Source organism: Photinus pyralis, unplaced genomic scaffold (assembly GCF_008802855.1).
Source record: "Photinus pyralis isolate 1611_PpyrPB1 unplaced genomic scaffold, Ppyr1.3 Ppyr1.4_LG5, whole genome shotgun sequence".
NCBI lineage: Eukaryota > Metazoa > Arthropoda > Insecta > Coleoptera > Lampyridae > Photinus > Photinus pyralis.
In genome coordinates this window covers 5,971,906-5,986,805 of record NW_022170596.1, presented here as the reverse complement: position 1 = coordinate 5,986,805, position 14,900 = coordinate 5,971,906, and the positions used below count along the sequence as shown (strand labels likewise).

Here is a 14,900-nt window from a genome sequence, read left to right as displayed (position 1 = left end):
TTCTTATTAAAAAATAGTGGTATTTACATTTTCCCAGCAAGAAATAATCTCGATCTATTTTTTTCTCCTAATCACTTCGGGACAATGCCAAATTTGGACAAAATACTCAATTATTTACCAATTTCGTCAGGAAAACCGCAAAACACATTGACTTAATGCACAGGAACTAGATTTTGTAGTTTTCCTCTTATATTCATTGTTTGGTTTAGTTAGTAAAGTAAAATTTTCATTTGTTCAATAATTTCATCGTGGAAACAGCCATTTTTCTCTGACTCAAATGAAGACTATTTTGTTCTATGCAATCATGCTATTCTTTTTGTTATATTTGCTATTCGCACTTGTAGCGATTCTATTAGTATTTTGTAAGTAGTAGACAGTTGTATTAGCTAATTTCCTTAAATCTTGTGTAATAATTGATAATTAAATGAACAACTTTGAGCAATATGAATTCAGCTAGGTAAATATTCGCAGGCGATAGAAAATTATATGAGTAATAGTACAAAACATGAGAAAATGCTTTTATTTTATTTATAGCATGGCGACCAAAAAGTATGGAGGACTTATCTTTGGCTTCGATCTATTAAATTTCTTCCTTTTCCCAAGAACATTAGTTTATAAAAAAACGGTTTTTGAGGTTTTGGCTAAAAATATCGGTAGTCAGTAAAAATGCACAAAATTGCGGTCTTCAGATCAGGCGCTAAAAGGATATTCTGGAAAAAAAAGTGGATGGAGACCCTTACAGCACGGGGTATAAATATTACATTTTACTACCTAGGTATATGATTTACGGTTACGGTCGAGTCGACCAAAATTTAGAGATAAAAAAGGAGACAAAACTGACAAGAATGAGGTTTCTAACCTTAGTCAATGCTACCAAATGAAACAAAAAAGGTGAATCCCAATTACAGTCAACACGCACCTACAAAACGGATAAATATCCAGTAAGTAATCCCTTTATAAATCCACTTGAACCAACCTCCCTTTGGAGAGTGATTGATGTGATGAGATAAGTATTTAAGCAAATCATAAAAATGTAATGCTGTTATGAATGACTGATTGGGAAATGTGCACAGAGTATAAAAGCTTTTAAGCGTAATGAAGTGGTGTAAGCTTATACATCAAAGCATAATTTATTTGAGATGGGTACACACACGTAGTATAATTCATTTCATTAACTTTAAAGAACATTACAGGGTGGGTAATCTATTTATGTTTAGTGCCTACATTTTTGTTGGCCATAATACAACACACCGGTTTGATAAAAAAAATTAATACCAGGTGAACACGCAGAGAGATATGCAGTGACAGTAATCTTCTTCCTATGCCGTATTTTTAAATTAATTTTTGTACTTCTCTACAGATAACCCAAAAAGCATGCTCCAAATCATAAGAGAAACTATATTTTTATTTTGCATTTATCTTTATTTTAAATGATATTATTAATAAAATTAAAAATCTTCATTTACTTCTTAGATACACCATTGGTTCCTAGTGGCCAAACACCTTTACAGCGGGTAGATGGAGATCCGTACGAATTAGTACAGTCTAAATAAGTTACCATACATGGGGTATCAAAAACTCTCATAAACGTACTGTAGTGCGTTCGAACCTCCAGATGCAGTATTGTGCTTATGGACATACAGTACATGCATGCTAAACTTATTAACAAATGTGACAATACTGGAATAAGGAGATTATATTGTGTTTTAATACTTCAATTCAATCATATGTCAGTTTGGCATCATTGCAGTGGGGGATAAGGATACGTTATCGAAGCATGGTGCAAATTAGTAAAAGAAGCATTTAGTCCATAAGACCCCATACTGCATCTGGAGGTGCCAACGCAGTATAATTAAAAAAGATGCAACATACCATCGGCCACCCTTAGACCTAGTTTTCATCGAAATCCTTAGCGGAACAAATTTCGTTTTTACACGCTGTGTATCTGTCGTAGTCATTTAGTGAAATCCGTCATTTCACGAAAAGCCTAGTCCGATGCCTAATAATTTAGTGAAACGCTGACAATTTGACGTGTATGGTAGTTTCCCTTCCCCTTCTAGATCGATTAGCGATCCATTTGTCGATCTCGAAGGGGAAGGGAATCCAATCGCATGGCTCTAGAAGGTACACTGTACTACAGTTTCATATAAACGACTAGGTGTTTCGTGAAATGACGGATTTCACTAAAAGACTACTACATATCAACTTGGTTGTGAGAATCCTCATTATTGTAAAAGTCGCCACCAAATTTTTTATTTTCAAACGTGCTTCTGAATTTATATTGATCTGAATCTGAACTTTCGTCTATCCTTATTTTACAAGTTACGTAACACACCCTACAGCCAGACCGAGTTCAAAGATACTACATGTACCATCGACGGCGATTGAAAAAAACCATCAACCGCTGACGCATAACAGGAAGCGTCCTCATGTAGAAGTCATCCCTTTAGTTATTTCTTTGGATATTCCTTCAAAGAAATTATCCTTAGCACGCCCTGTATATAGCTATTTTGCCTCTCTCTGTATATAGTCCCACTGTTACGTGCGACGCATGAGCCGTTGACGTTAGAATTAGTATTTCATATGCGCATTCATCGTACAACAATCGCAGAAGAATACAAGATGTCGTCGTACAACAATGAATAATGAGCGTGTCAGTTAAAAGGCAGCATATCATTTTCGTCAAAATTACTTGTACAACGCTGTGAAAGTTTTCGTGGGCAATCATTGCCTTTGTCTAGGCCTTTGCCGTCTAATTAACCAGCCAGCAATCTTCGTTATCGCTACCACAAAAAAAGTAACCAACGCCATCCGCATCGTCTTCGATTGTTTATTGAACCTACTTCGAAACAACAAGTAAGTCCTTTCACTCATATTCCTTTCGTAATTATTCCAATTTCCAGTACATGTGCCGCATCGATCACGAAATCAAAATTGAGAATCAATTTACTGTATTTGTATTTTTAATCTTTAAACACTTTAATAATTAGTGGCGATATTCGCTCAACCTCCCTCTTATACAAAACATAGCAACCATTCTATCATATACAGTGCACATTGATTTGTACATGCAACAGTAGGAGTCGTTTTAATTTCACAATGTGTTACTCAAATTTTCTTTAGTGATATCTGTTTATTGAAGGCATGGCATTTTCCCGCCATTGTTTGTCTACCGTTAGATAAGCCCGTGTGATTGTAATGCACACGTGGTTATGTAGGAAAATGTTTATGATAATACGAAATATCCATTTTATGTATTCACCAAAAATGGTTATCCGTTTAGTACAGATTACCCTGTAAGTTTCAATTAACCATTTCTTCTGTGGAAAAGAAACGTAATGGTTTATCTGTTTGCTTCCCTTGTCGTAGCGGGTTGTAGTACTTGTGCTTGGCTATACACGAGGAGGCCTTCTAAATAACTCTTCTTCTGTTTAATATGTGCCTTTGTATGAGCGATACTCGATTTTAACGCATTCTCTACTGCACTCTTATCATTATCCATTATTTGTATTGTTTAGAAAACTGGCGAGGGGCGACATATGTGGTAGCACGTTAGCCAGCAAGTCATCCAGCCCGATATTGGTCAATATTATTTAGGTAGGTACTGACGTGGTTCAGCTAAGTAATTAAGAAGTATCTAGTTTTAAAATTTAGAAATTCATAATCAAAAATATTTCTAACTGAGCGGTTTTAGACATCTTTACTTCTATTTAATGCATTGCAGGCCCTTCACGCTTCTTAATATGAACCGGTTTTTCTTAAAGAGACGATGTTTGTTACAAGTTCTGACCATCAAATTTTCATTATGATCATATATCGTGCCTACACTGCATAAGTGTATAAGGAAAGCAATGACAGAACACGTTTCGGGTCTGTTTCTAAAGGATACACGTTGTAAAGAAAGCGAACATGTCAGTGATTTGATAGCAGAATGAAGTTAATGAACATGTGCAACGTTGTTAACGAGGTAAAATATTTTACAATATTGCAAGGTAATATCTTTTCATTTATCATTGACTAATTGATTTGAATGCATAATAATTTGCACAACACTTACGTGTGGTGTGTGATGGCTTCGATGAGTGCATCTCTCATCAGCCACTGAGGGCCTAATTTAAGGACATGACTTGATTAAGACTGGCGGAATTATGCCTTGCACTTATGCTTATTAATCCGTTTAACATGCGAAATTATGCGCTAACTAACGTTAATTATTGTTATTTAAAATTTTTTTGCGCGAAACTTTGCGTTCAGGAAATACAATTACTAGTAATTCGAATTAAGTTTGCCCAAATATGCGAGCAGCTAACGTAAATCACATAAGGTTTATCTGACTGGTTTAATTATTTCCTTCTGTTTCCTTCGTTTGCATTTTACTTTATATTTTATCATTTCCGGAACATAAATTGAAGTAAGTTAGATAGGTGTATACTGGTTGGGGTTGCAAAAGTTATGGAACCTTCGTAATTAATACTTTAACCTAAAAGCTGCCATTTGAGGCCAGAATTAGGCCTAAATTGGGATTTGGTAAACAGCAGGCCATCTCAATCCTCAAATACTAGTTGCCTTTTGTACCCAATCGGTGCTGATTTCTGCCCCTTATCCGTGCCGGATCTCACATCATTACATATCTCATACAATTATAAATATATATTCCTTCCGCTAAATACCGTTACACTCAGGGGTTTATCAGGAAATATGTCAAATAGACTGAAAATTCGACGCTGCCTGCTCTTGAATCACTGCAAAATGAAATTTTTTCACGATCTTCATTAACCGAAAAAGTAAATTTGATGTAAACAACCCCATTTAGCAGAACCTACTTAGAGGGAGGGAGGGGGGGGGGGCTAATGGGGCGAACATACATTTGCAATTGTGTATTTTACATAAAAGGTGAGTAGACCGAATATGGATACTGCTTTAGACATAAATTTGTTTAGAATGCGCATTTTAATTGTATGTCATTAAAATTTGTTTCTTGTCGTGAACTTACTGTTTATTTTTTTCATGATTCTATGATGGAGTAAGTGAACTCGAGTTGAAGTTTTCCGTATCAGCACTTTACAGGAAATATTGAGTTTGAGGAACGGAAGTTTTTCTGTTGGTACTAGAAACGTCAGAATGTGTTATTAATGCTTCTTCCTAAACATTGTGGCCTACAAACGTTAGCGGAATAATACTCTCTACAGCAAATTCAAATCCAAGTGGTAATGTTGTCTAACAGATTGAATTTTTTGTATTCAATTACAAAAGGACATTATTTTCTCGAAAATTACTGATACTGAACACTACGCCATGGTTTGGTACTGTAAGCAATCGAAATTGAAAAAAATACTCTGAGAAAAATCCTTCCAAATCGGGATCCCTCCTACACATGTCAACCCATCAATTTCACTTGACCGACAAACCTACATCCGATATCTGGCAAGCGATTTCGCATATTCTGACTTGCACCCGTCTTGTTAAAAGACAAAGTGTTCCCGCGCACGCAAATATTTCCACTGACCCAGTGCGAATAATTTTCAATTTACATTTTGGAGAGCTGGAAATTAATGAATGAAAGGTCAACCGTCAAAGATTTTTAGAACGACCGAAACAACGGTAGTAAAAAGTGGGAAGAATGAAAAAGATCAAAATGAAATACTTGTGACGTCAGCGTGACGCAGGTTATAAATGTGCGTGTTGCACTTTTTGATTAACGTGGCTACGTTTACCTTTCCGAGAACTCGTATAAAAAAGGGCGCACGGACCTAATTATGCAGATATTTGCAGGTTGATCCGCATAATTGGTTCACGTGACTAATTAAAAAAAAATTGAATGGAATGGAGTACCTGAGTGAACAGCTTATTGTATCCTTGGTTGTTGTAATTACTATAGCCCATCATATTGCGACATGTCCCAGGCGCGGCCTTTTGCACCATTCAATAAATCGTGGCGCTATTTTTGCACAAACATCACTCTCACCGCCGAAGTATTAAGGACAAAGATCCATTTTCTAATCCGTGAAAAATAATAGAAAAATAAGAATCAACTGGGTTTTTCACATTGTTTATTGCAATTCTCAAAGGAAATAATCTTTAATAGAAAAAAAACTACAAGTAGTAAAATGGAAACTACCAGAACACACGGAAATCTTTTAAAGGCGCCGCGATGTCAATCCCCCGACGCAACACTAACTTCCCCAAACATAATCAAAATAAAGCGTTACTGTCACATACTATGCACTAAACTTGTCATCGCGGGGTCGTTTGTTCAAGACATTTCGTGTTAAAGAACAATGTTTTGCTTAAACATTTACTAACCGTGGTAGTGCGGGTAAACGCCACTAGGTGAAGGTACAATCATGGAGGAATCTAGCTTTTAGATTACATACACAGACACTCCGCGAGATACGAGCTTTACGCGCCCTGACTGTACGGGGTGGTATGACGGGGTTGTACGCGGGTGCGCAAGTGCAATTATCGATTTGAACAACTGACTATACTATAAAACACGTGATTTTTTCTCTACGTCTAATCCGACGCTATTATACTACTTTTTTCGCGAACGTAAGCGTAAGGAAAACAAAAACGCGTAAACAGACAGAGATTTTCGCAAAGATTATAACAATTTTATTTTGCGCATGAATTGGTACGAAGGGTGATCCTTTCAAAATCAATTTATTTAATTGGCGCGATAATTGAATTTGATTATCCGATGGCCGCATTGTGCAACATAGTATACCCAGAATCTCTCATCCAATCTTGCATTATCCGTTCGGCGAAAAGCGCACTGCAAATGATTGGGGGATATCTATACCGATGCAATTGAGCGGTGATATGGAATTAACCGATTCAATTACATTAGTTACTGTAGCAAGTAAAAAAGAAGCGATGCGGTTTCATATTTGATAAAAAATAGGGCGTTTTAGGAAAAATAACAAAAAAAATTATTTGGTTCGAAGGACCAATTCGTGAACTCCGTTCATCACGTGGGACGTAACTGCTGATCTCATGAAAGGCTTCTTGCAAATGAGACGAGTAATCAATTGGATTGCACCCGACCTCATTCACTTGCGGCCACAGAAGCAAGCAGTTGCGTGTATAACCTACTAACACATTGAAATTGATGTTGAAAAATAATATTTTGTCACAGTTTTACATGCGTGAATAATTCGGCTTCACCATGGGAAATTGATGACTACAATAAAGGAGGTCCTTTTTCGGACTAATACGAAAAAGTCATGACCTTGAAGTTCTCTCAAATAAGTACTGTAACGTTTGTGGATTTTGTAGAACAAAAGTTTTCCATTTTTGCTCACATTATTATATTTAGAGTAGGCAAGTAAGCAGTAAGATCCTAACCTATATAAACAGAAGCGGTTCTGGACGTGGAAATTCTACATTCAGACCAGAAGTGGAAGTTGATTACATTGGCGCGTTCGAAAAAAAATGTTGCCTACGACGAGTGGTGTGAAAAGGTGGGAAGTCATACCACCAGAGTTGCGACGAGATTGAAAGAGCCAGATACCTTAATCCTGGAAATACAGGAGAGGCATGGGAATTTTAGGAACAAAGGTAAGGTTGTAGTCGATGAAAGTGCTAAAAGAAATGAAGGAAAAATTCACAAGCATGATACAGGCAATAGAGTTTTGAAGAATAAATAGGAGGTCAATAACTCCTTTCTTGTGTCATATTTTATTTTAAAGTCAATCAGAGATCAATCATTTTTGTTTGTGTTGTTATGTCTCATTGCTAAGGTTTTCAAAGTTCAATGACCTTCGTTTATTTTCAAGGTCAATAAAGGATCATTAATGACTCCTTTTTTGTGTTGTCATATTTCATCTTCAAGGTTATCAGAGACCGTGGTCCCATTTTTCTGTTAGTCAAGGTGAGGTTTAAAGGTAACTCAACTCCTGGAAATGACCTTGCGAAGTGGATCAAGATGAAGCTTAGTGACCGTTTCGTTCGTTTATTCCTAAACCTTTTCCTCCTCTCAGGTATAATATTTGATTTTCAAGGTCAAGGTCACTCTTTCAGTCCAATTTTTTAAGCATGAATCAATTTCAATGAATTTTGGCAATTTTTCGGGGAATAAATTACAAGTTTTGGTAAAGCTATCCCTCTGTGATGACCTTGGGAATTAGTAGATCAAGCTATCGATCAAAGTTCGCTCACCCCCACCCCGCTCCTAAACAAGTAGGTAAAGGAGAAGTTTAATGGTCGCGCGCCTTCTGGTAACTTTAGGAAGTTAGCGAAGGTGAAGCTCAAAGGCGGCTAACTTTCGAAATAAAATGAACATATAGCGAAAAACACTACACCTACTATGATAATAATTTTCCAAAATTCTATCTGGGAGATTAATTGCAACCAAGTTATTTCGTTATACTGATTCCCATTAATAAACTATTATGCTGTATACTGTATTAAAGAAAGTGGGTCATTTCCAACGAGTATATACTAATAGGTAAATCTTGAAGATAAAATAATACACCACAAAAGATGGTCATTGAACTTTGAGAACCTTGAAAAGGAAATGTATCAGAACAGAAAAGGGACTTGAAAATGGGGACCATTGACTTTGAATTGAATATATAATAAAATGTCAAAAATGAGGTCATGGAACTTTGATGACTTTGAAAATAAAAAAAGGCATTGCAAATGTGGTCAATGATATTTAATGACCTTGGGGGTAATGTGTGACCGAGTGTGTGACACTGTAAAAAATGGAGTTATTGACTTCCGCGAATGTCTTTGCACCGTGACCTACTTCCACGTGGGTGGTGATCTTTGAACTTCACCGTGGCCTATTTTCCATGTTCATCGTCAGAGAGCGAGCGACTCTGGATTGGAACAAGGTCGCGCTTGTATATTTACTGTCACAGACAGCATCAGACCAGCAGCTATTATTTCCCAGACCAACACCATAACCCATGAAAAGCCAAAGAGATGTGACGGCATTATTCAGACAGTCCACTCCATCAAAAGGGTGTAAAATTGTGTAGGAAATTTGGTTCTTTTTCACAAAAGAAGTTGGCTCACCCGATGGAAATGCCAAGACCTGGGCAGAACCAAATCGCAATAAATATGACAATATGTTTAAACAAGATTTCATAAATCAGTATTGATCCGAAAATGTTTAAGGAAAGACTAGACTTCGACTCTTCACCTCACAGCTGAACCAGCTTAACATTGGAAGAACAGCGCCCACATCTGGAAATGAGTCAATAAGATGGTAGTGAAGAGAAAGAATTGAAGACAGTTTGAAAGAGTATAAAGAAGGAACCAGTTAAAGAAGGACACGTTGAAGGACAAGCAGAAGAAATAGAAACAGAAGAATAAAGATTTTAAAGTAGAAAAAGAGAAGAAGTACTGATACCCATCAGCGATGAACAGGTGAAAGTAGTCAGGGTTCTGTACCTATATATTATCGTTAGTTTGTGATTTATATAATTTCATTAGATTATTGTACGAATAAAAACAAGGACAGAGTTAAGTAGCCGTTCCCATAAGGACCGCGGGATCAACACCGCCTTTCCCAGGAAACGAGAAGCAAGAACAGCAACTTTTCATATTCATGTAAAATAACCGTCAATGAATCCGATTGGTTGTGTGCCAAGAGAGTTGATTGATAGAAAATGTCTGAGTCAAGGGATGGATGTCAACATAAAAAAGTAAACAAATAATACATCGTTAAGTTAACTACCTGTAAATTAGTGCAGGGTGATATACGAGTATATTGGTGTGAAGTTTATTTTTTCCTAGGAGCGAAATTGGCCACATTTTGCAAGGCGCGCTTCGAGGAATAATCGATTTCGGTCGCCCAAAAGTTTCTCAAACCTCGTATCGTGGTCTCTCTTTCTCTTGTCTCGAGCTATGAGAGATGCCCCAAAAATGGAATACAATTTTGGTGTTTTTAGCGAAATCCACCAAAATGTGAATTGCGGGTGAACGAGACGTTGGAAGTGGGTCCCAACAAATGGAATATGGTAACCCTCGACAATATTTTGCTGATGTTGGAGTCAAAACTTCAAACGCGAACTGCGAGTGAATGGGACGTTGGAAGTGGATACCAACAAAGGGAATATGGTAGCCCTCGACAAGATCCTATTGATGGTGAAGTCAAAAATGGCATTGAATAAAATGAAGCTGGCTCATAGAATATTGATCTACCACATAAAAGTGCGCTGAAATCCCTTTGATCTTGAGGACATAATTTTTTCATTGAATTATTACTAGATAACGAGAATCTGCTAGATCGGTTCAATTTACTATTAAGATTGCCCATCGTTAGTATCGGAAATAGTTAGTTAGTTAGTCAACACTCAATCATATTAGATAAATTCGATGTCAAGCTTGTTTTGTATCGGAATATTGTTGAGAAATATCTGGAATTACTTGCGTCCCAGTCCTTGGGATAGGAGGGTCCGTTATTGCTGCGAACGATAATTCCAGATAAGCACGTGTTATCCCCGAAGTAAGCAGACGTTAATTCTAAAACACAGTATTTTGTTAAGCAAGGAGAAACAGAAGTCAGAAAGGTAAATTGTTTTAAATAGCAGAGGAAGACTTTAATTGTAGCGGCGGTAGCCGTTTGTTTGGGTGTATTTCCATATTTGAGCGTATTTGAAAAGACAGTTTGCCTTGATTAATTCTAAAGATGTGTAGAAGAAAGTTGGTGAGTGTTCAATAGTATACTCAACGAATACCAAAATAATGGAAATAATTCGTACAGGAGCGAATTTTGGTATAGTTGTAGGTGAAGGTGTTTTATACATCATACTAAAAGTACTGATGGAGCTTAAAAAAATGGTAAACAGTGGCCCATAGCAAAAACTGTTCTGATACTTAGGTAATCTACATAAAATTCTCTACACAGAAGGGTCTATACACTTTTTCGCTCACATCAATCTTTAAAAATATATTTAAGGGGAGAGTTAGTAATAATAATAATCAGTTCTATGGATAATAAACATATAGTTACGCCCTCATTAATCAAACTGCAAATTCATGAAAAAAAGTATCACTTTCAAAACTAGTTGTACAAATAACTATTTTGCGACGATCGTTAATATTGAATATGGAATTATCGTAAAACAAACTACCATTGTAAGCGTATCTGGAACAAATTCCAACCCTGTCAGAAAATTTGACCACAACGTCTTTCAAGGTGACGAAATTATTATATCAACAACCACAAATTCCACGTACAATACACAGTACTTGACAAATCGCCAAAAAATACAATACCATTCAAATTGTAATTTCTCAAGTATTATTAGACAATAATTTGAATGTTGTTCTCACATCGTTAGCGCCCAGATTTAATAACATCTAAGTCGTAAATTAGCCCTAGCTGAACAATATTTCACGTCGCTGTGTTTTTACAAACATTGTGGGTAATTAGTGCCACGCGACACGCTCCACAAGGACATGCACTTAATTAGATTATATTTAGCTTAAGCGTTCTTACCCTCCGATTGTGATGATTTTTTCGAAACGGCATAATTGAGTAAAAGTCTTTAGCGTGCAGGGGTATATGACGCCCATGTTTTTGGTCGCGGTGATCCTTCGTATGGTGCCTTCGAATGGGAACGCGAGGACGATGCGCCATTATGAAGAATACTTTATGTTATCACAGACAGGGTGCGGAAAACGATAAGGGTATTAAAACGTGGAATAAAAAGTCATTTTCGCTTTGAGCGGAAAAATAAAACTAGTAAAACAATTTCGTACAACTTAGATCGGTCCCTCTATTTTCGCCCAGAATGACTGTTCTAAAAATAATGCAGATACAGCTCCGGCAGCTGTAGCGAGCGGTTGTGTGTAATTCTGACGCATAACAAAATCCTATGAATAATTAAATATTAGAATGAATATTGATATGTTCTTAAGCTCTTGCGGGATATAGGTATGTGTGAACCACATTCTGCCAGGTAGATATTTATGTTTCCGGTATCTGGTGCCATATGCCAACATTCTACTATTTTTGAACGAAATAGTATGCATTATTTCACTAGCAAATTTGGCAGCTGTGTTATTCTCCTAGTTTCGTGTAGCTCATTGACAACGCAAACAATACGATACACCAAGTACATGACGGTCCATCAAATTGCATTAATACCAAAAGCTGATTTGTTAAAAACTCCACGCCGAGTAGATTTCCGTATAGGAGGTTGAGGTCTTGGAGTTTTTTCAATGTCAAACATTTTTAAGCATTTATTCGCTATCTTCATACGAATTACCACTGCTTTTCTTTTCGGAAACCTTGTAACATTAGTGTACAACGTGTTCACCACACAAAACAAGGATACACCCTCTACTCACATAAAGAATCGTCGTTTGGTGACCAGGGCCAAGTACCTACCACCCATAAACATTTTCCTGATATGAGAATCTGGAATGAGTTTGTGCGTACAGATATACCAGGCCCAAGCTCTGGACACGTCTAGATCACATCGTCCGTCAAGATTCCAATCATGGAATTGGAATCAGACCTAACGAAAATCTTGTTCTTCTCAGTCATACGAGATCCAAATTGGGATCCGACCTAGACAAACAAGAACCTCGTCTTCTACATTAGATGGTTCCAACAATTCCGGAAAGAACAGGTTCTGGATAGTACAGCAAAGTAAGCCAATCAAGCAAACATAAGAACGCACTGAACGATTTTTAAAGCATATACGATAGCAAAATGCGCTACAGAATGCCAGGACAGGGCCACTGTTACAGGAACATATACATTCTAATTTACTGTCAGGCAGTACTAAATAAAGCCAGCGAACATCGTCAAAAATCGTCCGAGGATGCGTCGATCTATCACAACCTCTGAGTCATTCTGGATCCCAGTACATCAAAGTAAGAAGGGAAATTACAGACAAATCTGCAGAAGTTGGATTGGTGGATGTTTCTTTTTAGGTTATCCCATATGTGTTAATTTAATTACTTATCTTTGATTTTCGTATATCGCAATCCGAAACCCATTTATTAATGGGGTACGTAAGTCGAATAATTGGAATTAGGTCTGGTTTGAGCATTGTAGTTTTTGGATATATTTTTCTTTGTACGTTACGAGCATTGGAGTGATCGCATTAAGGGAGTACGGTGTTCTGAATGAAATTCAAACACTCTCTTTTGAAGTGAATAGTGCTAAGCAAATGTTATCTCAACTACCGAAAATTGCAAATGTGTAGGTAACCTGTTGGTAATCGCTTTTGTCGTTCATTTACCTTTCATCTTTTAATTACATGCTTACCTTTGCCTTTGTCATTATTGTTAATGAGAGAGCAAGAGAATTTGTTTATCTTTCTGTCTGTAAGCGAGGATAGATCAAGTTATACCTACTACCTATACCTATACTTTGTACGTAATCAGCTGGGCTGAACATTTGCATTTAGTTAAGTGTATCCTTATACAGAATTGCTCATTTATTTACTGTTTTATACAGCCAAAACTAATAATTTAATTACTGTTTTGTGCAATTAAATATTGTGTGTAGATTCTTTGCCAAGACAAAGGTGTACGCCAGGATTCGCTAGAAGACCCGTTTCCCCTGGCTAGCCGTGGCCAATTCCTCTTTCCTTCTCGAGGTTCTTTGCAGAAGGTAGAAACTTTTAGCCTTTAATAAGAAGAAAACCGGACAAATCTTTTTTCGTAAACGAACAGCACGCGTTAAACTTGTCACACAACTTTGGTTAAAAATGATGAACTGCGTTTTCAGCCAAACAAATCGGGCTAACTGCCAGTAATTTAGTGTAAAAAGATGCACACGGTTTTCAACCGTCGCAAAAACTAACAACAACCGTTTTTACGTTGACATTTAAGGAAACACGACTTCCACCATAAAATAGTATCTTTCTTGAGTATGTTTAGAAACACCGTTATTCACAATTAGACTTCATAACGCCAGCTTTGCGTCCCAACTTACGCCGAAATACTGCCCAATTCTTCTAAATCTCTTAACAGCGATAAAACACGTGCGTTAATTAATTTTCGCCTGATAAAACTCTTTATTGCAAACGACCAAATGTGTCTTACTCCCAACACCTTATCCAAATATTGAATCAATTACAAAATTCTCAAAGGAGAAATAGGCATTGAGAGACAAACTCAAATGAAACGAACCAACACTGTTCTTAATTCGTAAATAATGCCCCAGATTTACTTCATAAATTGAAATATTGTCATATACAGGATGTATGTTTGCTATTTAGAGAGAAATAACGTCTTCATGACGTTGTTTACACATTTCGTCCCTTAAATTGAACACAAAATTAAAATTACATCAACTCCCTTTGAATACAAAAAACAAAACCATTTGAAATGAGAATTTTTGATGAATTTACCCAATATTCCCAATATGAAGTCAAAATTTGCCTTCCGACATCCGGACACGAATGGCCAAGAAGTACTCCCCATTCAAATCTAAGACATTGCATTCTAACAACAAAATCCTACGTCAATTTTAATAAACTATTATTTACTATTATTTAATAAAACATTTATTCGGATTACACACAAATTAACAAAGAAGAAAGACAGGGAGGATTTCAGAACCCGTTTTACACATATCACGCATGCAAGCCATCGATCGACAACCAATTATAGAAAATCTTAATTACATACAATGAAAGAGGAAACGCCGTCTTAACAGGATGACTGCCCAAAACAGCGTTTAAAACGTTCACCAATACTCTCGGACCACAATCGAAAAATCAAGCCTCGGTTTTTATTATTTTATTCACGATCATATTGTAATCAGTCTCATAATTGTCATTTTGAAGGATACGGAAGATGTATTTTACAACACTTATTTTTCCAGAAGGGAGGAAAGTAGATTCTCGAGGTCAGTAATATTCGATTCGAGGTTAGTAATATTCATTCCCGTATCTTCGACCTTAAAAATCTCCTGCTCCTCCGAT

The 14,900-nt window shown here is 36.7% G+C and overlaps 1 protein-coding gene across 14 annotated transcripts in view; it reads right to left on the bottom strand.

The window, feature by feature from the left end:
• The window catches only part of LOC116170264 (voltage-dependent L-type calcium channel subunit beta-2), a 272,421-nt gene that overhangs the window by 20,176 nt on the left and 237,345 nt on the right, over positions 1–14,900 (bottom strand). Inside the window, exons 1-2 of one of the 14 annotated variants that reach the window (XM_031486528.1) lie at positions 6,119–6,375; positions 5,833–5,996 (exon numbers count right to left, since the gene is read on the bottom strand). The exons of 9 other annotated variants lie outside the window; for them this stretch is intronic. In XM_031486528.1, the coding sequence (XP_031342388.1) occupies positions 5,833–5,922 (90 nt within the window). In that variant the 5' untranslated portion in view covers positions 5,923–5,996; positions 6,119–6,375. Of the gene's footprint in view, positions 1–5,832; positions 6,376–11,452; positions 11,725–14,900 lie in introns of those variants that run through there. 4 more of the 14 variants (XM_031486524.1, XM_031486527.1, XM_031486531.1 and 1 more) reach the window with 4 other exon arrangements.